General features: G+C 41.5%; 1 protein-coding gene across 7 annotated transcripts in view; it reads right to left on the minus strand.

Annotated features, from left to right (window-relative positions):
* Positions 1-3,011: 3,011 nt before the first annotated feature.
* The window catches only part of ATXN7 (ataxin 7), a 130,713-nt gene continuing 109,231 nt past the window's right edge, over positions 3,012-24,493 (minus strand). For 6 of the 7 annotated variants that reach the window (XM_045530694.1, XM_045530693.1, XM_045530692.1 and 3 more), the window contains 7 exons: positions 24,118-24,377; positions 23,444-23,526; positions 16,687-16,952; positions 16,182-16,380; positions 15,710-15,831; positions 10,374-11,346; positions 3,012-7,043 (listed from right to left, as the gene is read on the minus strand). In XM_045530694.1, coding sequence (XP_045386650.1) covers positions 7,026-7,043; positions 10,374-11,346; positions 15,710-15,831; positions 16,182-16,380; positions 16,687-16,952; positions 23,444-23,526; positions 24,118-24,377 — 1,921 coding nt within the window. In that variant the 3' untranslated portion in view covers positions 3,012-7,025. Of the gene's footprint in view, positions 7,044-9,465; positions 9,533-10,373; positions 11,347-15,709; positions 15,832-16,181; positions 16,381-16,686; positions 16,953-23,443; positions 23,527-24,117; positions 24,378-24,493 lie in introns of all 7 variants that reach the window. The other variant, XM_045530699.1, reaches the window with a different exon arrangement.

The raw sequence follows: 24,493 nt of genomic DNA on the forward strand, positions 1-24,493 counted from the left end.
GCTTGTCTAATAACAAAGCTACCTGGAAGGAGGATCATAAGACTTAACAAGGTAATTCTCGTCCAACCAATGTCTTTAAGAGTGCCTGCACAGATTCTACATAGTAGCTCCCTGTTCTCTTCCTTAAATACCCAATGCAAACCATCATCAATCACTTAGCCACATCTACACTCATATTCAATCCCTTGGCAATCTCCCTGCCAGTTCTTATAAAAGTTCTTGTAACTTTTCCACCCTACCAATACCTGCTGTTGCAATTACCTTGGAGAAAGTAGGAGAATAAAATATTACTTAAGTAGGTTGATTGCACTGATAATTATAATGGAGTCAAGTCTTTAAACTTCAAACTCTCTAAACCATCTCAATCTCATCCTTCCCTGCCCTTGCTCTTACCTCTCAGACTTTTTATTCTAGTGCTGGTTCTCTTGTCTTCACCAAAATATTTTTCTCCTGGGTTTTGTCCTGGGTTTTCTTCTCCCTCTGGGCCATGGAAGATGGGCTTCAGGTTTGTGAAATCCTGGAAATGGAATATAAAATGTGGTGTGGCCTGTGCTTCTGTAGACAGGATCGATAACGTCTCTCATGTGATTCTTGGAGTCTGTGAACAATAACAAAAAATTAAGAACCACTTACCTGACAGTTCTGCATTAGCCTAGCTCTGCCACCTACTAGTTGTGGGACCTTAGGCAAGACACCTTCTTAGAAGTTGCTCATCAGTATGATTGGGATCAAAATACCTGCCCTATCAGGGCTTAGTAAGAGAGAATGCATATAAAATACTTGGCACAACATCTGGCATATTAAGCACCTAATTAGGTAAGTATTATCTTAACATAATAAGCCAAATCTAATCACTGCCTATTTTTCCCAGGTAAACTCATCTATTCCCATGACCTCATTCACCATTTAAAAGTGAAAGACAATTTTCTGTCCCAACTTTACAGCTCAAACTTTCCTCCTAAGCTCCATCCAGACTCTATAGCCAACTGGATACTAAACCCGAATTTCCCACTAGCAACTCAAATCCATTGTTAAATCTTTTTCCTTCTCTGTTACCATATCATTTCACTGAAAGCTCATCGATCAGTTTGGCCAAGCTAGAAATCTGAAGTCATCTTAGGCTCACTCTTCCCCTTACTGTTCAACATAATTAGACTTCAAGGCCTGTTGGTTTTACCTTTAAAAGATTTGTGGAATCAGTCCTCTTTATCCCCACGGTCAGCCTTAGTTTGGAAACTAAATAGCACTTACCTGGATTATCATTGTACAACAGCTTTGTAATTTACTGTCCTAAGGTTATCACCTATCCATTTTGTCTTCCATTGTTTTTGGAGGGCCGTATGTGATGGAGATTTTTTTTAAGTATTAAATTATAAGTGTCTGACTCTCCCTCCCCAATGAAAATATTTTCTTTGGCTGATAGCCTCACCCTTTCCTGTCTCCTAAGAAGAGATATTCTGGTAGTGCCAGCTTTGGTCCATGGGCTTTGGTTGTGGAAAATCAGGATAACAAATGTCAAAAATTACAGCCCTATAAGGTGAAAGTCCAATTTAACTGGCATTAGCAACAAGAGCAAGAGTTCCTTATAAGAAAGAGAAGACTAAGAGAGGAGAGGGGAAAGGACCATAAGTCTGATTTTAAAAGGGAGAGCTTTTTGATTAGGACTTGAGGTGAGGGGCTGGTAAAGACAGATGTTTGAGGCAAGTGAAAACTCAAAAACACGGAAAGAGAATTAAGTGCTCCTTTGATTTTCCACAGTCTTCAGTAAAGATCTGAATGGCTTTGACTTTTGGCAGCTGCATGGTGCTAGGACTGGACCATGAATATCTCTAGGCTCTGATTAGTTACATTTGGGTTAATCTGGGCCTGATCCCATATATTCCTGAGAATGAAGGTCCCATGATATTCAAGGTTCTCGACAATTGGACACCAACTTCTCCAACCCCATCAACCCCACCCACTCAGCAAGCTTCAAGGAGAATTATTCTCTAGTCCTCACTTCACATCGGTGCTCACCCCACTTGCTCCTCTGCCTAGAAGGACCTTACCCCTGCTTGCCTTTCTGCCAGGTGAAATCCCGTATACCAAGATCCAAACCTGCTAACCCTCCTTCTTTGAACTGAGATAGTCTCTTGCTACCCATGGCCAGGTTACCTGAAAGGGAATGCAAGTAAAAAGGATAAGAAATCAAGTGGTAGAACCTTTTCCTGGGAGGCTTGAGGACACAGTGAAAGGGTTTTTCCACAGACAGCTTATGACTGGATTTCAGTAGAGTACTGAGGAGTTGGATGGTCTAAGGAGGTAATGGGAAATCCATGGGGCAGTGAGGTTGAAGCCAGCCTGACTCTTTCATGTACGGTATGGACATTTTTTCCAATACACAGAGCAGTTGCTCCCCTTATTTTAAGCAACAAAAATAAATTTTAATTTATTAGAATGATTTATTTACAAATGGTAAAACTGGCCAGATTTCTAGAGATAAAAAGATTATGTTGTGCTCTGAATAATACTAAAATGCACTTGTATTGCCAGTAAGGGAGGAATGTAAAAAGCAAGGAAGAGATTAGACCAGCTCTGGACAAAAAATTTATCTCTAAACAAAACATGTCATCAGATTTACACATAAGCAAGTACGAACAGAATGTGTTTCTCAGTCCATGAACTCCCCTTGTTTCCTTCACACACATGCAGGGCCAGAATACAGTAGTGTTCACTGTTTACACAGTTACTAATTTATCCAAGGCAAAGCTTTGTGCCCAAGAATGGAAACATCCTGAGGCCTTAGAAGTATTTAGCTTGCACAGGAGGGAGACTAAAGTGAAGGTGCTCCGTAAGTGTCTGATGCCAAAAATGAAGTCAGACTAGACTGAAAGGGTTTAGGATCACAACGAGGCAGAAACATGTAAAATATTTCATGCAGCCAACCTTATTTATTGAGAAGTCCTAATTTTATTGCCCGTTTAGTAACATCTTTGTTCCACAAACTAATTTCTCATAAAGCAAAGCACAACTTTTTCTTATAAATAGTATAAATTATTTTATTTACAGAAACTTGTTACAAAACAAATAGACTATATATTTCTTCTCTTTTAAATATCCAAAGTAATTTTCTATCCCTTGACATTTGTTCATGTTCTATACAGCAGCCAACACAAAGTCCAGCTGAGATGCTCTTGATTATGTGTACAGATTATCAAACTATTCACACATTTTTAACACAGGAGATTGCTTTTATAACCAAGCTCGGAAAAACAAAACAAAAAAAAAAAAAACAGCAAAATGCTTTCAAGGCCCTACATTCACACTGACAGTATGTAGTGCTCATTTAAATGATCTGAAAATGTAAAATGCTTTGCACAAAATGTAAAAATGATTATTTTCTGCTAAACAATGAAACTTTGAACAGTAATTTTTCAAAGCCCAACTCCCCCTTCCCCTCAGGACAGAATGAGAGACATTAAGAAATTCCTTGGCAACAGAACTCTTGCAGGAAGACAGCTGCCTTATAAGTTACATTTTTCAAATTATACATTTTTTTTTCAATGTTCTCAGAGGTACTTCTTTGTATTATATTTTTGGAATACAAAATATTTTAAATATTCTATTTTAAACTCTGTATTTTATGAGTGAATAACAAAACAAACACATCGTGTAAGTTGCTGGCTGACAAAAAGATTTGTAACCCTTGGTGCCACTGGGCAATCCATCACCAGTTGAATTACTGTGAACCAAAAGGTCTGAATTTTTAAAATACCTTATAAAATTACCAGCATTGGTTTTCAACTCCTCCCCTAAAATTTTAGAAATAATATTTAGGTGGAAAAAGCAAACTCCAAAAGTTCAACTGAACATTCAAGTCTTTTTAAAGAGATTCTGTCTAAGCTTAAAACTAGGTTCAGGCACTTTCAGTTTTTTCCATTAGTTTTAAACCACATCACATACTAACATACATGTGCTCAGAGTATACACACATACACAGGCACACACGCACGCACGCACGCGCACGCACACACACACAAACACTAACAAAAGAAAAGCAGTGTGTCACTTAATTACGTGTAGTCAATCGGGTAATCAGGCAACTAGGGAGAAGCAATGCCCACTTCATCTGTATGAATCCACTCCCGAGACATTAAAAGGGACAAAGACTTTCACAGAACAGAGGCATCCCTTAAACTGTAAAGGAGGCAGGTTCCAGAACTATTGGCTTGGCAGTGAACCACTTCAAATTATAAAAAGGTATTTACTTTTATTAATTAATAAATAAATACTAGATGATCTCAATTGTACCAAAACAGGATATCAGAAAAAAAGACCTGTGCAAAAATACATATTTAAATATGTACAATTCATTTTTAACAAAATATGTCTTCTGAAATAGGGATACTTCCATATTTATAATAGAACAAGAAATTCCAAAATAAAGATACAAAAGTAGGTTTTGTATAATTCTTTGTTCATCATTGCAGCACTTTTTTTTTTTTTTTGTAGGTTAAGAAAACTGCAGGAGTTGTCATGAAATTCTATCGGAAAGAATATAAAAATTATCTTGGTTTTAAATTGATACCAAAGTCTGTCTAGAAACAACCCAACCACTGCAAATTTGGTTTTTGCAAGTTAATTTAATTCAAAAAAATACTTGTACTCCTGTGTTTTAAATGGTCTTAATTGTTCATCATAATAAAAAGTACTTGTAGGAGAAAATAAAATATTTGAACAACAGTCTAAAATTTAATAGCACTGTTTAGAATAGGTCTGTTTGTGGCAGGCAGAATCCAAAATGGCTAATTTCCTAATCCCGATGCTCTGTGTATTACCGGGAGACATAATGAAATTCTATTAAAACTTCAGTCTAAGAAATCAAATGATCAATACTCGCTAATCTAAATATCTACACTATTCTGAATCAACTTGCTATTGTGGATCCTATTCACATCTTTCGGAACAACATGATCTGTCTATAAATTCCATCGCTAAAAGTAACTTTATTTATAACCATCAAGTCCCCTTGGCTCTGAAAATAAATTCTACCCATACCCCATTGCACTTGTCACCAAGGAATCAACTAGGTACGTTCTGATTCCTTCTCACCTCCTCCTCTCTCCCCCGACACTGGGATGGAACAGACTGATTTCTCCTAACTACACCAAATGGGCCCATCCATGCTCTCTCCTTACTAACCTCACCAATAGTATCATTTACTGATTTGATTGCATAATAAGTGAACAGGACACCGTTCTCCCTTTCCTTTAAAAAAAAAGATCAATATTTTACATCAATTTATAGCTAAAGTATCTGCATAAAGTTTTTGTTTTCTTACTTAATAAGAATAATTCTGTAGCAATTCACATTATTAGGCTGGTAACCAAGTATTTTTCATTCTACCTGTTGAATTGAAATTCCCTGAAAATGAAGTTTGAAACCCAAGAACTGTAGGAAAAAAAGGATGCACTGACTGGCTCTGTTCAGGCCCTGGCCAGGGCAATAAGCAAAGCCTTGGAAATTTTACCCTGTGTTCGGCAACTTTGTGTGTTCTTCAAAGCAAAAGTGCCTGGTTCTCACGTCAGGAGCTGTGGTAGTGGGATCACCCCTTAAAAGGCCCCAGCTCATCCCCAAAATTCAATGACACCTTCTCAAGCAATGCTGTTTTAACATATTAAGCTCTTTCTTTTTGGATGGGGTATTAGAAAAAATATCCTGGATGGCTCTACAACTCTCTCAGGAAGATGGCTGGCACTAATCTCAACAAAGGAGGGTGTGTATCAGGGAATTCCTATACACACATCACATAAGACCTCCGTATGGGGGACACGTACATGTTCTCCAACTCCCCTCCCTTCGTGACTGCTCTCCACCCCAACCATATCCAAATAAGTATCTGGAAGGGCACGAAGGGGAGTACAGACACATACCACACTGGGAGAGTCCAAAGCAGAAATCTACACTTAGTCCCAGGACAGTACCCAAAGAGGAAGATGGGGGAAATGCAGAGTGTGCCCTGGAAACATTTAAGCACACCCTAACAATGTCACTTATAAAGGCAATATTTAAAAAGAGACTGAGTAGGACAACCAACCCAATCTGACATACTGTTTACCATGAAAACTTAAAGGATAAGAAAAGTCCATCTCTTTGGAAATTTTGGAAAAAGTTTTTTCTCCCTATAGTGATTTCACCTTTCCCATCCCTCCCCTCCCCCCAATTTGGCTTTCCTTTATCAAAACTGGCTTGGTGTTTTCTTTCTTTCATTTTTTTTCATCACATAGAATTGCTTTTGTACCATAAAAAGTAACCCTCTAAAATGGTTTATACTTGCTCTCTGGGACTCTGGGCATCAACAGTTTCAAACCAGTTCATAAGTTAGAAACTTCTGACAGCTTCTTATCCCAAATTACTTGCAAAAGGCAGGGCTATTTTGTCATGGTGCCTTGCGCTAATGTCCATATTCCATTCCTGAAACACTTCTGTAAAAATCTAAAGCCAAATTCACTTCTCCAGAGGGTTGCTCAGGGTGCAGCTCTCTCCTCTGGAAGGTCTCCAGTCTCCAGTTAAGGTGCCTAACTGCCCGAGGGTGACCTACAGAAGACAGTGTTTTTTTAAAAAAAAAAAAAAAGGCAGAGAGAGGGAGAAGGGAGAAAGGTCTACAGTAACGCTCTTGCCAAAACATTCTTTTGCCCAGCCAATCTACTTGAAGAGTGGCTCCGTGATATACTGCAAGTTTAAAAACAAAACAAAAACAAAAACTTCTCACAGATTGGTAGCAAGCAGTCCAGACCACTTTAACACTGATAAAAGCAATTCGGTGGCTGAACTTGATCCAGTGTCCTTTATGAGTACTCACTGCTACAGACATAGCTTCAGGAAAATCCTTGTTAAAACAACAGCCCGGCAGGTTTCTACCCTTGAGGCCCACAGGAGGTTGGGAAAACAGACTCAAAGGCATCGTGGAGTCCAGAGTGCTGAGCAGAGGTGTAACTTGTCCTCAAAAGTGTCCGGATTATTCCTCCCCGTGCTATTTTCAGCTGTCAGGGACGTGCCTTTGGCTTTCAAAAAAAGACAGGGTGGGGAAACAACGAAAAGGTAAGTAAGCAGTTGTACATTGTACTTCCCTGAGTCTAGATAAGAATATTCCAAAGGCCACATGCCACTGAAGTCTCCACTGACTGGGTGATGCCAGGAACAGTCAGCTACAGAATTTGGCCTTAGCTTTTAAAAGCCTTCACTGCCATTGGGCACAATCATTCTGAAGATATACTTTTAGAAAACTGGCTAGAAGAGATGCAGGCCTGAATTTCTAAGCTTAGGGAAAAGGCTCTGTTTGCCTTTGGTTTTATTTATTGATTTTGTGTCCTTGAAGGTATTCCAGGTTGTTAACTGAGAAGTGAACAAGGTCAAGTGGGCTAGTACACACAGGTGTGACAGCTCATACTCAAGGCAGTGCCCACGCTGGGGGAGAGGGAACTGTGGCCTTCACAGTGGGCTACTGTTACGTCTTTGGTGGTAGAAGCCACAAAAGACTCTTGGAAGTGGGGGTGGGGTGCCTACTCAACCCCAGCTCCTAGGCTTCCTAGCATGGCCCACTTCATTTCCTTGCTAAGAAGAATTCAACCAGCTCAGTTATCTCTGTTTTAAAGTCAGCTCCATAAGGAACAGCAAGTTGAGGTCCCCATTTTTCTAACAGCAGCATTCTTGAAAGCATTCTGGGGTCATGGGTCTCCCTGAGAGTCTGATGAAAGCTACGTGATCCCTCCCACAGATAAATGAATACAGACACAAAAATGTATAACATTTCTCGGGGTTCACTGATCTTCTGAGCTCTAGCATGGGCCCCCCGCCCCAAGGATTTGTGCAGCATAACAAAAAGTATTCCATCAGACAGAGAAAATATTTCTTAAACACAAACTTAAGTCAAAACCGATTTTAAGGTAAAAACCCAAAGTAGGCTATTTGGGTCTTCCTAGTGGGACATCATCCCCTGACAATAAAAATTAGAAGTGGCAAACTGGCAGGTCATGAGCCTAATTTGGCCAACAGATATATGTGGCTGTACCAGACTTAATGAAAAAAGAAAGAAAAAAAATTATACATATATCTTTTTAAATGGCCAAATTTCACATGCAAGTTCAGATCTGTGTTTCTCTTTAAAGCTGCTAACAAGTGTTGGAAGCAGATGCTTTTGTGTACCTGGGGCACGACGCCGTAGTCACTGTCACTCTTTACTGCACCCCACCCATCCTCCTCCTGTCCCTTGCTACTTGTGGGCAACAAGGTTTAAATGAAGACAGAGGGTGCTTAATAATACAAAGGTGAGATGGACATTAGAACACAATGGTTTCTGAAAACCCTTCCTGTGGGGGTCACATCTCATCAGGACACTACTCTCAGAGGGCATTTTTAAAAATTGGGTATATAATCTTCTGCTGTGTTTGTACTGCACTGCTACCACAAGCCATAACGAGTAACTGCAAACCAAGAAGGAAAAGCACAATTATCGTTAGTCCTGGAGCCCCCTGGTCAAAAAGCCAAACAACATACAAATAGCCCATCACTTAAGCAACTACTTAAATTCATGGATATACATACACCTTCAGCATTGTGTGTTAATTCACACAAATATTGGAGGGAAATTATATCATAATAAGAAACTTGGTATTAGGTCATTAAATATGAAATGTCCGATTTTTTAGTGTACCTCAAACAAGCAGCAGCAAAATTAATCAAAGTATGCACCTAAATTATCGATACAGTTTTGCCATCTTAGCCGTAGCTTGTTTGTGCCCTTTATGTTGTGACAGCAAAGAAAGGCAAGCTTCGAGACGATTTCTCTGCTGATGCCTGTTTAATTCATGGAGAACCCATCCATCCAGCTTCTTTACCTTGCCGATTAGTTTCAAATGGTTCAATATTGTTGGAATACTAATGTCAAACCTTGCTGCTAATTCAGGATGAGATGGATTCACTTTCACTACAGCTTTCAGCTCATCATTATTCACCTTGGTCTCAGGTCACCCACGTGGCTCATTTTCAAGATTAAAATCATCAGAATGGAACTTCTCAAACCATCGACGTACTGTTTGTTCATTAGCCACATCCTTTCCAAACACTTGTGTATATTTCGAGCTGTCTGCCCTGCACTGGTTCCACAACAGAACTCATGTTCAAAAATAACATGAATTTTTGACTTATCCATCGTTTCACAAAAATTGCTCTACAAAAAAATTTGAAAGATAATCACAAGCCAAAACGTGTTGTTTGAAAGACTGAGGATGTACTTTCACAATAAAAATAAAACAAGAAGCGTCAAAGCGAACTGTCAGAGATTATCAACTGTCAAACTAGTACTTAAGGAAATCGGACATTTCATACTTAATAACCTAATAGTTTTCTGCAAAAGTCCTAACCTGGCATTTATTTGAATTAAGTTCTGAAGATGAGGAAGCGAGGGGAACCAAAAAAGAGCCTCACATTTTAAATCAGGGCTCTGGGGTGATGCTGCTGAAATTCCTGTTCGTAAGCAAGGTGAGGAGATATCCTGATGAATGAAATAACAGGATGAGAGATGAGCTGGAAGTTAGGGCAAAGGAAGCTGGAAGAAACGGCTACAGGTGAGGTGAGGAGAAAAAAGAAAACAGGTAGAACAGCAGAGAAAAAAAAGATAAAGAGATAAATAGTATAAAAGAGAAAGTCCTGGTTCATTATGAATGCAACACCTTCTTAGCCATCTCTCTCCCACTGGGCTCACATTCAGACTCCTTTTTAAACTACCAGCTTAGAATGAGGGTTTTGTCTTCTGCTATGCCCATACTGAACCCAGTTTTCCTGCCTCACTCAAAAACAGGGAGGAGAAAATATAGGGTGAGATTTAACCAGAATATCTGGAATTAAAAGCTCTTTTTAAACCTTACATCACTCCACTATAGAACAGTTTGATTTTAGCCCAGCTTTTTTCAGAGGAATACTCTGGGGAACTACTATCCAGGAAACAGTATCTGCTTCCTTCCTCAACAGCATCGTATGACACACAATTAATTATCAACACTGGGACAACACTTTGTTGGCTATGGAGAGGAATTCCCTTCCAATTCTGATTTTGCTGTCGTGCCCAGTGCTTTCTGCAGCACTATTTGCTAACCGCATTACCATGGCTTCCTTACCTAGGATCGTCTTCCAAAGACACCAGAAATTCTGGCAGAGAGGAACCTGTTTTACCTTCATATGGCCATGAACTCTTCCTTTTTAAAAAAGATACCATGAAGCTGGGTATCTGTTTACAGGCAAACCAACCAACCCAACCACACAGATTTCCAAGTTGGCAAAAGATCCCAAGGGAGTGGAAATGGGTATTCCCATGGAGCTCACAGTCCATTTCCTACCTGATGAAGGAGGGAATTGTTTGTCAGTCCTTGTGCCCCTGGGATGGTGCCTGTGTGTTTCATGTGGACGTTGTTCATGGCTGGCACTTTGGCAACCTTTGTGGGTTTGCTGCTGTTGTTGTTGATGCTGCTCGGGCTGGGAGAGCACTTTCTTTTCTTTCCTATGAGTTTGTCTAGAGGAGTGTGTGAGTGTGAAAAACTGCCATGGGAGTTGACAGGCAGTTCATTGGACTGGTGAATGAATGGGCCAAGAGAAAGAGTGGAATCGCTGCTGTTCACCATCACACTCATCCTCTTGATGGATTCAGCAGGGCTCCCGGTGGGGGGGCCCCTCCCTGACTGGTCGTGCCGGATGTTCACCGAGTTTGCTTTATTTGTCACACAGTTGAGGCCGATGCTATGGGAAGATGTTACCGTTGAGGGGTAGGGAGGCCCAGAGTGAGCCACGCAGTTTTTCCTAAAAGACTCCATGGAATGAGAAGAAGAGCAGGAGGAGGAGGAAGAAGAATGAACTAACAGTGGGGAACTGTTTTTGCGTTTCTTTCCTGAGCCGCCACTGGTACTGCTACTGGCATTGTGACAGTTAGTGCTGCTACCAGAAGACTCCTTGGGCCTTAAAGACTTGCTGGATTTCAACTTCTGAGGTTTCCTGGACATAGGGGAACAGGGGACCGAGGAAAGGCCAGAGGGTGTGGAAGGGGATGAGGATGAAGAGGACACTTGTCTGGATTGCATACTGCACACAGGATCCATGACCCCTGAAGCGGCAGGCTGTGCATTTAGTGTGGTTCCATGAGCTGGTACCGCTTTGCTATTTGGGGAGATGCAGGTGGATGAGAGCAGAACCGGGGACGAAGAGACGGTGGCTGCCGCAAGATAGCTGACCCCGCATTGTGATGTCGGCACAGAGTTTGTCCGGTGAGGAACACGTGTGGAGACAGGTGTTGTGGTACTGGGCACTGGTGGGATTTTCCTGGAAACAGGAGAAGACAGTGAGTGACATTCACCATAGCCAGTCATGGAGACTTTCAGATGGGTACCCCCTTCGCCTCTGACACTGAAAAACATACCCACATCATAGTGAACACTCTGAAATACAAAGCCAGTCCTGTCACTTCTCTTCTTTAAATTCTTTAATGCCTCCTGGGGCTGGTGATGGAGTGATGGTGTGTTTTTGCCTCTCCTCTGCTACTGCCCCAGCTTCTAGCTCCACCTCCCATCCCCGGCTCCCTGCTTCCAGCCACTGATCTTCCGGGAAAATGCCGTGACTCAAGACCCCAACTTCTGCTCATCCTTTAAGTTTCTGCTCATCACTTCCTTAGGAAATCTGTCCTGACCACCCTGACTTGCTTAGTTCCCCAAGGATTCACCTTGTCCCATTTCTAGACTTCGTAAGACTTAGGGTGGTTTCAATGCGTGATTGCTAATCACAAACTCCTACGCAGACAGAGCAATCCACATCTTATTTTACCACCATAGCCCTAATGCCCAGCACAGTGTGGAAAATACAGAAAGCACTCAGTAAACATTGAGAGAATTCAGGAAGGAATGGGAAAAAAGGAAGGGCACAGCTAATTAACAGCAACTGCTGGGTCCTAACTATTGGCCTGAATAACTGCACAAGGGAATAAAGTCTCAAAAATCTCCAGAGATTTTCCATCACAGTGTTGTAACAATGTATTCTGTTAATAATGCCTGGGCAAAGTATTTATCGGGGGCTGAGGAAGCCGTTTAAATAGTCAAACCAGGGAGGCCTCCCTTTTATTTTAGCTCCGATTTCGAAATGTGACAGCACCAAAATTTCAAAAACTCCGATGGCAGAACTAAAACTGAGGTAGAAAAACAGAAAATGGCCTGACTGGAAGGCAAGTGCTAAGACCGCCTTGATCCTGACTTACTGGGGCAGCCCTGGCTGACCCAGGCACCACCCCGGCTGGGGCTCCATTTCCTTATCTGTCAAGCGAGAATTGGCCCAGACTGCTGCCAAAGCGCTTTCCAGATGCTTTTACATAAGAACTATAGTTATTAATAAAAGGAAGGAATGACTACAAGCATTTGCACCTGCTTGACAAACCCCACTCAAGAGTGCAGCCTTGGCCTGAAGCTAGTGCTTCTCAGCTCTGGCTGCTGCGTGTTACAGTCACCTGTGCAGCTCCAGCCACACCCACACCGATGACACTGGCGTCTCTGGGGGGACTGGGGCAGATATCAGTCCTTTCTAAATCTCTCCAGAAGATTCCAATGTGGGGCCAAGATTGGGAAGACGGGCTCTATATCCCGCCCCCCCAGCAGGGCAAGCATTGTCATTACCTGAGAGCTCTGTTAGGAATGTTGGGTTCCCAGGCCCCACCCCCGACCAACTCCATCAGAATCTGTATGGCAACAAGGCCCCCAGGTGACTCACGGGCTCAGACATGAAGCCCTGCTCTAAACGAAGTCCATGTACTACGGCTCACTGGGTGAGTGGCTTCTTATGGCCACCAGGTGGCTCAGGAAGTCAGGCCTAAAGACCAGGCTGCCTGGAACCAACTCCTTGGGGAAAAAGGCTTCCAAAGGAGAACGGATGTAGATCCCTCACGGTGACCATTACTAGTTTCTTTTAAAAAGGCTCTTTTAAGTAATTCATTACCTTTTGTATAAAGAAGAGGCAAAGTAAGAATATGCAATCATATTGACTTGTGTTTGCACAAATAAACTCTGTAAAGATATACAAGAAACTATTAATAATAAAAATGGCTCCGTCTGTGGGGGAGGGCGTAGGAAATAGGAGTGTAGGGGACAGGGCGACTAAGACTCTTTGCTGTGTGCCTTTTTATACTCATTTTTCTTAAGCTAAGTGAATGTATTACCAATTCAAAAAGTTAAAAAAAACAAACAAAAAACCTTTGAAAACTATCCTGGCCCCTTCTTAGGGGAGGTGGAACAGTGGTCTTCAATCAATAGAGGGGAAGTAACTCCTGGAAGTTACAGGAACTTGGAAAGGGCCCTTTGGGTCCTGACCATGCTCCAGAGGAAGTGCTGATTCTAATTTCACCACCGTCCGGAGACTCCACAAAGTGACGATGACTTATTTCATACTCAGATCCCACCTCCACTTACCCTCAAATTTACCACAATGAGCAATCAAAGGGTAAGGGCCAGGAAGAGTGGTACTCAACTAGGAGCTCTTCCTGGAAGGTAAGATTTTTGGCTGAGCAGTAAGATGGGACCTGGACCACTGTGAAGTTTACTTGAGTGCCTCAGAGATGCCACCTGAGAACAATTCTCCTCTGGGTGAGAAGTGCTGATCTCCTCCCGGCAAATCTCAGGGCCTGCCTTAAAAAGCTGCCCCGATGGGCCGACAGCACTCCCGTACTGGGGAGCATTTTCACAAGCACCGCACTCCAAGTTCCCATCTGACCCAAGCCTATGTGCCAGCTTATCACTGAGCCAACACGTCTGTTGCCGCAGTATTGACTTTTTTAAAACCAAAGGTCATATTAACGAAAAGGGATGGTTTCCTTCTCCCTGGGAGCAAGCGATAAGGCAGTCAGCTTTGTAACAGCACAAGAGAGAGGGTCAACAGCAGAGGCAACCTCATGATCCTACTTTTTCAAAAGTTCACTGCACGAAGAAGAAAATCTCTCCACATAAACTGCTAGGAACCCAAACCATTTTCTCCCAAACTGCTGGTCATGAGCCACTCATCAATATAATGAGAAAAAAGCACTCGGAGGACCCTTCTAAACTCTTAGGAGTATACACTATCCCCATTAAGTTTAGTGAGCTCAATGAGCTCTCCAAGTCCCACTTAGTCTGAAGAAATAAGCAGCTGAGATTTCATGTATCTTAGGGTGTTCTGATATGGAGAGAACCCCCAACCCATGCCAGAGCCCCAATAAGCTGCTCTCCTGATTCTGTTTCTTGGCGGGGACAATGTTCCTTTATAAAGAAGAACTGCCTCTTATTAGTAAGAACCAGGAAGAAATATGAAATAGAAAAGCAGAGTAACACTGTTCTGGATCTGGTTTTCTAAGTGAATAAATGTAAGTCCTCACAACGATCGTGGAGACGGTTCTTTGAATTGTAGACTATCCAAAGTCTCTGAACAGTTTCGTCTGACTTTATTAGGAAACCAAGGCAGGTGGGCAAATGGATGTACTAGCAGAGTCCATTCAAGGAGGCACCAGTAAATGATATCCCAATAGAGAATTACTGGACAGCCTCTTTAGCAAAGCTCAAGGTTCACCAAAGTAGGTCCCACCAAACACTAGTTCCCCAAGATGCTCCCCTAAAAAAGGTTCCCAGGTCAAAAGAGCTTGGGATACATTCCACATTATATATGGCATCCCTTGTTTTGAGAATTGCAAAGCACAGTGCCCATTAAAGGCTCTGAGAAGTCCTGTAGTCATGTAAACAATTTAAACCTTTTTGGCTACGGAAACCTCCTTTCACTAAAAATTGTGTTTGGGAAACACTAGCATACGTAACGCCACACAAGATATCTTAAATTGCAAATCAGAACACATGGCTCCTCTACCTAAAATCTTCACCAGTTTCCCACTGCACTCAGAATTAATTTCAATGTCACCTGGCCCTGCTGGTCTCTCAGGCCTCGTCGTGTACCATGTTTACTTTGCTGCTGTTTCTCAAACAAACTGTCTTCTTTCTGACTCTAGGCCTTCATGCAGCTGGTTCCCTTTGCCTGGAGCCCACCGCCCCCTGCCCCATACCACTCCAATGGCTGCTCTTTCTCCTCCATCCAGTTCAGCTCAAGGCTTTCTCTGAACCCCTCTGGCCTGTTATTTTTCCCATCTTGGCTCCTTACTTGGAAACAAACTACCTCTAGGTTCAAATCCTGGCCCTATCACTAACTTCTTACATGACCGTGTATCTCAGTTTTGTTATCTGTTTAAAAAAAGGTGTGGGGGGGGGGATAATCACAGACACCTGACAAAATTGTGAAAATTAAACATATTTAGTAAGTTGACTGGCATATAGTAAGTCTTAGTGATTGTCATTACTTGTTTCCATCATCTCCCTTATGACAAGCTGTAGTTGCCTTATTTATTTTTCTGTAGACTAGTTTTTGTCACCACCCCCCCCCAATTCCCAACTAGACTGTGAGCTCCAGGTATGTGGAAGTCCTTCTGCCTTGAACCCCGGCACCCAGAACAGTATGTAGTTGCTAAATGAGTAAATTAATCAACAAGGCCCCTTCTTCTCAAGGCTCGTCAGGCCATGTTTTCACTTAGATAAGCTTATCTTCATAAAATCAGTCCCACAGGAAACACAGAAAAGGAGATGCAGCATTGAGTAAAGTCAGCTCCTCGCCCCACAACCAAACAGGCACTCACTTCCACAGCTGCGCGTTCAGATGCTTCTCCACCATGAGGTTGAGGGCGCAGCGAAGCCGGTTCCACCTGGAGTCAAACACGTAATAGCCTCTTCCAATCTGCCGGCTCCCAAATGTGCAAAACTGAAAGAGAGAACACAGCCGCTCGCGCTTGCTGTCATGTCGGCACGCCCATGAGGGTTCGCCCTCCGTCAGGAAAAGGAGCTAATGGGGAAAGAGCTGACTCTGGGCGCCAAGCATGAGAGTGACAATGCCTGTGCCTATTCCTGAGTCTCACGGAAGAGAAAGGGAAAAGCAGGTGACGTCCCCCGGACAGAGCGCGTGCTGCCTCTGGGGCACCCTGTTCTGAGCTGCTTTCGTACCTAGACCGTATCCCACACCTACGGGCATGCCACGGTCCCTGGCATGCCCCCTGCAACGCCCCGTCCACGCTGTGCGGGGAGGGTCAACGCGGGGGTGGACGTGGAACTTACAGATGCTGGCTGAGGATGATGACCTGAATAATGACAGTCCAGTTTTTCAACAGACTCTTCTTTGTCATCGCCTTCGCCCTCCTCACTGGATAACCGAGAAGCTGGCTCAGTGGCAGGCAGGGGAGGGTGTGGAGATTCATGGACTGGAGGAGGGTCAACGGGGGCACTCCCACCTTGCTGAGCAGGGCAGCCTGGAGGCCTTAGTGAGTAGAAAGTGCAGCACGGATCAGATCACACGCCTGGGAATCAGCCGCCTTAACCCAGATACAACAATGTATCCAGAACCACCTTTGGGAGGCCTGGGTTCCACCACCGGTACTAGGGGAAAACAGATGCCGATCCAGGCGGCTCGGGAATAAAGGACACTCTCCCCTGAACTGCATGATGTGAAGTGAAGCTGTTTGCCAAGTATGTTTTTTGACATCATGACCAATACTAGAGTTTTAACAATGTCTGCAATTCTGATCTCTGAAGGAGGGAGAAAGAGTTGGAGGGTTTGGCTTACCTTGGAAGACTGGGGGTGTGAGGTTTAGGTTTACTAGCTATGAAAGGCTTTGATTCGGAAGGAATCACTCCGTGAGGGTTTTGGTGCGGCTCCTGTGACGTTCTAGGAGGGGCGGGATGCGGGTCCCTGAGAGGCTGCGGTGGTTGCTGAGAGTCCAGATGGCGAATCAATTCCTTTTCCCTGGTTTTGTTTTTGTGCTCGGCTAATAACACATCAAATCGTTTTCTTCTACCCTGGACAGCCCTCCGCTGGGTTAAGGAATGTGTCTATGGACCAAAAATATGTAGAACCTGAAGAATCTCAAGAATGATTTTTGTCTGTCATATATCCCAAAACAACTCTCCCAATAAAAAGTATCTGGTCCATTACCATAGTCAAAGACTGCTCAGCGTCTGATAAGCTAAAAATCTTAATAGTGCATTCTTTTCTCCCTACCTGGACCAGAAGTGTATGTTTCTAGACTCTAAATGTACAACAATCTAAGGATGTTATTTCCATCATAAAAAAGAATGTTAGTTGTGCCAGCTGGTACGTGAGTGGCAAACAGTAGTAACAGGTGACAGGTACTCATGTTTTTTGCTACAATAGCAATTTATCAGGAATCTTATCAACTCCATTAGAAAAATTCTTTAGACCATGTAAAATGTTCAATGTTAACTTAAAGGGAAGAAACTATTATTCTATAAAAAATGTATCAGAAAGTGTTCTTTTGGTAACTGCCGGGGAGTAAAAATTAAACACAATTGCTTCTCTCTATTCCAATGAAAATGCCATGTAAATAGAGAAAGTGGCCCAAACCATTCTGGAGACAGAGACTGCTACAACCAAGGAAAACTTGAGAGAAGTAAAGGAGATAAGGCTGAGAGAAGAAAGGCTATGAACAGGAAGAGACATAAAGCAGAGTGAATCCTGCAAACACACTGACTGTGGAAACCAAGGAAACAATGTCTAATTTCAGAAATAAGGGCCAGGCACGGTGGCTCATGCCTGTAATCCTAGCACTCTGGGAGGCCTAGGCGGGTGGATCGCTCGAGGTCAGGAGTTAGAGACCAGCCTCAGCAAGAGGGAGACTCCATCTCTATTAAAAAAAAAACAGAAAGAAATTATCTGGCCAACTAAAAACATATATAGAAAAAATTAGCTGGGCATGGTGGCGCATGCCTGCAGTCCCAGCTATTCGGGAGGCTGAGGCAGTAGGATCGCTTAAGCCCAGGAGTTTGAGGTTGCTGTGAGCTGGGCTGACGCCACGGCACTCACTCTAGCCCAGGCAACAGAGTGAGACTCTGTCTCAAAAAAAAAAAAAGAGAAAGAAATAAGAAATAGGCACACTAAGGGAAAAAGAGTTAAATTAGGGTTTGCCTTAAGAAGACAATCAATATAAAACTGTGACTGAAGCACATCAAAATGTCCGCACTCCAAATGCATTTGATAATCACTGGCATTAAAAAAAACCCAAGAAACTGAGGCTCATTTGAAACCTAATACCTACTCCTAGCAGAAGGTAAAGTTGAATGTATAGGTGTGAACTGGTCAGAGTTGGGCAAATCTTACTGGCCGTCAAGTCCAATCACTGTGAAATGACTGTGCAGGTCAAGTTAATCTGACCACTCCATACTGCTGAAGTCTCAGTCTGTAAAAATCCAAGGAGACACTAATCCTCACGAATGAATGAGTTTACATTAACTACAATGGAGCCTAATCACATATCCATAAACATAAGTGAATTCATCTACATATTTCCTTTCCTCTTTTATATTACAAATTACTGTTAGTGATACTTCATGTGTGTTCATGACTCTACACATAATACAAACGTGTTGCTCTACAGATTTATACAGCATGTTTGCTACAATTTAAGGGACTTAAAAGCGGAATTATCCTTCTAACTTCCATTTGAAATTCAATAACATAACCTGTCTCCTTACTAGACATACTGCAAGCTTTGTCCATCCAAAATCTAACCTGGCACAGATTAGATTGTGTTTAGCTTCTTTTCAATTTTTTACTTCATTTTCTCTAATATGTAATATATCCACAAGAAAGTAACCTAAACGAGGACAGGAATTTTGTTTTGTTCATGCTGTAACAGCACCTAGAAGAGCACCTGGCACTCAAAAAATACTTTAAACAAAAAGTATATAAAAATAATGGCCCTCCAATATGTGTTTAAAGAATGAATGACTGCCTAAATGTTACTGGTCCACCTGTCTGTCTCTTCAGACAGATGTATAAACCTTTCCTCCTCTTGAATGACCCCTGGTGCTTAGCACAGTAAAGCCAAATGAAGAAAGTAGGCAGAGAGAATATTTTCCCAGCTCAGTCTAAAGAGTAAATAGGACTTTCACTGAGCTCTGAAGAACATTCTATACAGAAATCTGATGATCACCTTCCCCCACTCCCCCAGTGAGAACTCTGCAGGGGCTGCCCAAGGCTCACAGTATAAAGACTGACTGTGTAACTAGGCTTCTGGGGCCCTGCACACTCTAAGACCCTTGCTCACTGCCCCTTTGGTACCTCCTCTTCCCACTTTCTGTTCAGCCACCTGGCTGCCTTTCAGGATCCAAGGAGTTTGCTCTGTGCTGCCACAGAGCCTTCACACGTTTCCTTTCCATCGCCTGCCTCTCCCACCCCTTCCTGCCCAGATAAATCATCATACCAATTTCAGCCTAATGTTCCTATGGCAATAAAGCCTTCCCTGGCTGAATCTCTCCACTGCAGGCTTTTATATCTTAGGCTTCTCTCCTTTTTATAACACATCAGTGGCAATTTTACTCTTATCTCAGTGATTGTTAGATTAATCTCCATCTCTTTCATTATACTGTAAGCTCTACAAGTGTAGAAAACACGCCTTGATTTTGCTAAACCTTTTATTCTCTGGGACCTGAAATGAGGCCTGTGATCACAGATGTATGCAATAAAAAGTTCTACAATGACTGCATGGACAAAGGCTACCAGAGTCACAAATCTCTCTGCATGGAAAGCACAGAGGACATCAGATGGGATACTGGACAGATGAGGAAGTGAAGAGGGGGCAGTGAGGGTGGCAGGTAGCCAGTAAGGAATAAAAAATGGTAGTGAACAAGTCCCCTGATGGTGACGAGAAAAGACAGTGTTCTAAGTCTAAGACAGAAGAGACCTGGTAGCAACTTGGGGAACACTCAGGGTAGGAGCACTCAGGTTATGTTCAGGATATTATGTTAAGATAAATAAGCCAGTCACCCTACACCAGCTTAATAGATTCAGGCCAAAGTGAAGGCAAGGAAAGGGAGAAGAACTGACAAACAGAAGAAGGGAAAAAATCAAGGCATCCCATGAAAGGGCAGGTCAGATGGATGCTGCATTTCCTGCCAGTTCTATGCTGACCTCATGACAAATCAGGGTTGAAGACACATTAATGCAATGACAGGCTTAGCACCATGCCACAGACAGTAATGACACCCTTAAAGGAGTACAAGCAGAGTGCATACGATTTGAAAAGGAAAATGGGAGAAAAATGCAGATCGATACAAACTTCACCCAGCAATAAGGACACAGGAAGAATGATGGTCATATTCCTTGCAGATTCTGAGCTAAAAACACTTTTAGCACTCTCACTTCCTGGCATTTATCCAAAAGAATTGAAGTCAGAATCTCAAAGAGATATTAGCACTCCTGTGTTCACTGAAATACTATTTGTAATAGCCAACATGTGAAAACAATCTAAATGTCTGTCAACAGATGAATGGACAAAGAAAATGTGGTATATACATACACTGAAATATTATTCAGTGTTAAAAAGAAGGAAATTCTACAATATGCTACAAGGATGAACCTTGAGGATATTATGCTAAGATAAATAAGCCAGTCACAGAAAGACAGATACTGTATGATTCTTCCTATATGAAGGTATCTAAAATAATCAAATTCATAGAATAAAGTAGTGCAATGGAGGTTGCTGGGGGCTGAAGGAAGAGGGAAATGGGGAGTTACTAATCAAAGTGCATGAAGTTTCAGTTAAGCAAGATGAGTAAGTTCTAGAGATCTGCTGTACAACATTGTACCTATAGTCAACAGTACTGTAATGCACACTGAAAAATTTGTTAAGAGGGTAGTTCTCATATTGTTTTCTCACCACAATAAAACAGAATCTTAAAAGAAAGAAGGAAAAAAACATGTGGTTCATCACCAAGTTGTGATCATGATGTGGAATAGGGCATCTTGCTTAACTGAGACACTAGGCTCGTTGATTAGTAACTTCCCATTTCCCTCCTCCTTCAGCCCCTAGCAACCACCATTCTAATTTTATTCTATGAATTTGATTATTTTATATACCTAACATAAGTGGAATCACGCAGGCATGCTTTCACAAATTCCCTCAGGGGCAACTGAAATTATGACATAATTCTACAGAGCTCAAATGACTATCTTCAACAACAACAATATCACTATATGTGTGCAATTAGTATCCTATGAAACATAAATATGAGATCAATCACAACTTGGTAAGAAGAAAAAAAAAGACAGAAAAAACGAATGTGAGATAGGAGTTTTCAAGCTAGAGATCCAAGGGTGGGAGGATGTGCTTGGGGTGTGGGGGTGTCCATTGACTCAAGACAGAATGCAAAATTCGGAATATAAGGGTATTACTGCAAAAGCAGTAAGAAGAAGAAAGTTTATAGCAGTAAGTGTCTACATCCAAAAAGGAGAAAAGCTTCAAATAAACAATCTAATACATCTCATGGAAATAGAAAAACAAGGGCAAAGCAAACCCAAATTTAGTGGAAGAAATAATAAGGATCACAGCAGAAATAAGTGAAATTGAAACAAAAAAATATGAAAGATCAATGCAACAAAAAGTTGGCTTTTTGAAATGATAAACAAAATAGACATACTTTTAGCTAGACTAACAAAAAAAGAGAGAAGATCCAAATAAATTATTCGAGATGAAAAAGGAGGTATTACAACTGATATTGCAGAAATCCAAAGGATCATTAGTGACTACTATGAGCAACTATATGCCAATAAATTGGAAAACTAAAAGAAATGGATAAATTCCTAGACATATACAACCTACTAAGATTGAACCAGAAAGAAAACTTGAATAAACCAGCATGTAATGAGATAGAAACAATAATAAAAAGTCTCCCATCAAAGAAAAGCCCAGAACCCAATGGTTTCCCTGCTGAATTCTAACAAGCATTCAAGGAACTATATCAATCCTACTTATTAAACTATTCCAAAAAATCGAGGAGAAAGGGATACTTCCAAACTCATCTGTGAGGCCTGTATCACCCTGATACCAAAGCCAGACAAAGACACAACAGAAAAAGTATAGGCCAGTATCTCTATGAACATAGATGCAAAAATCCTCAACAAAATATTAGCAAACCAAATTCAACAACACATTAAAAAGATTATTCATAATTGAGTGAGATTCATCCCAGGGATGCAAGGGTGGTTCAACATACACAAATCAATCAATGTGATACATCGTATCAACAGAATGAAGGACAAAAACCACACGATCATTTCAACTGATGCTGGAAAAGCTTTAGATAAAATTCAACATCCCTTCATGATAAAAACTCTCAAAAAACGGGGTATACAAGGAACTTACCTCAACACGATAAAAACCATATAAGACAGACCCACAGCTAGTATCATACTGAATGCAGAATATATATGTGTATGTACTATCTTTTTTCTGGGAAGAAGGTCTGTGATTTCTCTAAGATATTTAAAGGCACTCTTGACCAACCCCTTTCCACAAAAGGTTCAAAACCACTGCTCTAAGACAAATTCTACACACTAAAATTATAATAAATCAGAAGTTTAAATTAAAATAAGAACCAATTAAAAATAAAAATTTCCTACTTTGGAAGATTACAACATTCCTCCACTGGTTGGAGGGTGGGAGTAGGGCCTGAAATCTTTTGTTCAAATATAGTCTTTGGTAAAATTTAAAATAAAACATCAACAATTTAATTAATTTTTATAAATAAACACTAACTTTTATAATTTTTACCCCCTTCCCCAAACACAGGTTTTTAAATTACATTACTTCAAAGCAGTGATTCTTAAATACTTCTTAAAACCTTCTGAAGGGCAGCTGGGGAAATGCATATAAAACATATATGCTCATTTATGCAGAGGGGTCCACCGATGCCCTGAAGCCATCCCCACTTTGATAACTTATTCTATAGCAAATATACCACCTTATTAGCATATTGGCATATTACAGAAAACAAAGGAAGACTTCAGAAAGGAGGACAGTTACATTTTCTTGGCTTATGTTTTATCTAGTATTTTTTTTTTAACTAGAAAATAAGGCTATCTCAAAGTCACAGATTTTTAAAAAGTGGTCATTTAAAATTTAAGAACCATGGATTATACATTTTAAAAATATTTATATATATGCAAAAGAAATCTCTAGACTGGTTTTAAGTCAGTATAATTTAAGTCACAGTAGTATTAGATTTCTATGTGGAAATATTAAAAGTCTTGGAGAGTAACAGATTGGTTAGGATTAGGAAAGAATACTATTCCCTTGAATATAACACTGCTCATTAGAAACAAAATCTCTGTCAAGATTATAATCATAACATACTTCACATTTTGTCAGTTTGAGAACCAAGTTATTTCCACATTTACACAACTCGGAACAATCCACAGGGCACTGCATGGCCTGCGGGTTAGAAAGACTTTGGGAGCAGGGAGGGACAACCCAGTTCCCTGTGTTTATCAGGGTCTGTAGCTCTACCTGCGGGAAGCCACCTACCTTGCATGTCAAAGACCGGGTGCAGGGCTTCTTGGTGTCGAGATCAATGACACCACAGTGGATGTCAGGATCAAACTCTCTTTCTGTCAAAAGCACACAGACATTACAATGGGCTTGCCAAACATGCCTCTATGTATTTTTTTTTTTTTAATTTCAGAATGTTAGAGGGCTACAAACGCTTAGGTTACATATATTGCCTTTGCACCACCAGAGTTGGAGCTACAAACGTGCCCATTTCTCTATGTATTTTGTAAATAAGAAAATAGGGGAAATTTCAAGATAGTTAGACAAATTATAGCATAAATAAAACCCACGAAACTATGAATAAATACAAAATATATAACATGTGAGCACTGCAAGGAAGCAGCAACACTAAAAGAGTAGGGGTGACTATGGCCATCAGATGGCAGGGAGGATATTGTTTAAGTCAGCATTACCTCATTGCTACACGCAGAAACACACCACTAGAAAGCTATTTTTATATCACACACACACACTGATGCTCTTTAAAACCAAGAGTGAAGAAGAGAAGAATACTACCTAATAAACTTCCTCCTAAAGCTGAAGTTGACTAGTATTACAAAGAGGACTTACAGATAACAGTTGATTTGCTGCCCATGAATGCCCACTGAATATACAAAGAAACATTATTAAGAAAGAAAATGTGAAGTTACCTGACAATCTCTTATTTAAAAATTTCCTATTATTGGAATTGTCTTCAGATTTCTTTTCCAGAGTGGGCGGTGCAGGAAGCCCTTTGCCATTCAGAATCTGTCCAGGTGAAGGCAAGGTTGGCTTTGGTATTGAGGGGCAGTTAAGGCCAGGCTTGACTGAGGAACTCACAGTAGCAGGACAGGTTGGCCCCACGGCAGATTTCAGTAGTGTGCCATCCATCTTGGGATGAATCTTTTCCACTTTCACAGAGGGTGTCATGCTGTGGTAGGAAGAAGCGAGAACACCAGTGTCTGAGTACCCCAGGGACCCCAGGTAAATGGGGAGCCAGAGGAATAAAGGCAGAGCCTGGGTCTGCCCAAGTAATGCACAGGACCA

The sequence above is a fragment of the Lemur catta genome, chromosome 18 (assembly GCF_020740605.2).
Source record: "Lemur catta isolate mLemCat1 chromosome 18, mLemCat1.pri, whole genome shotgun sequence".
NCBI classification, from domain to species: Eukaryota; Metazoa; Chordata; class Mammalia; order Primates; family Lemuridae; genus Lemur; species Lemur catta.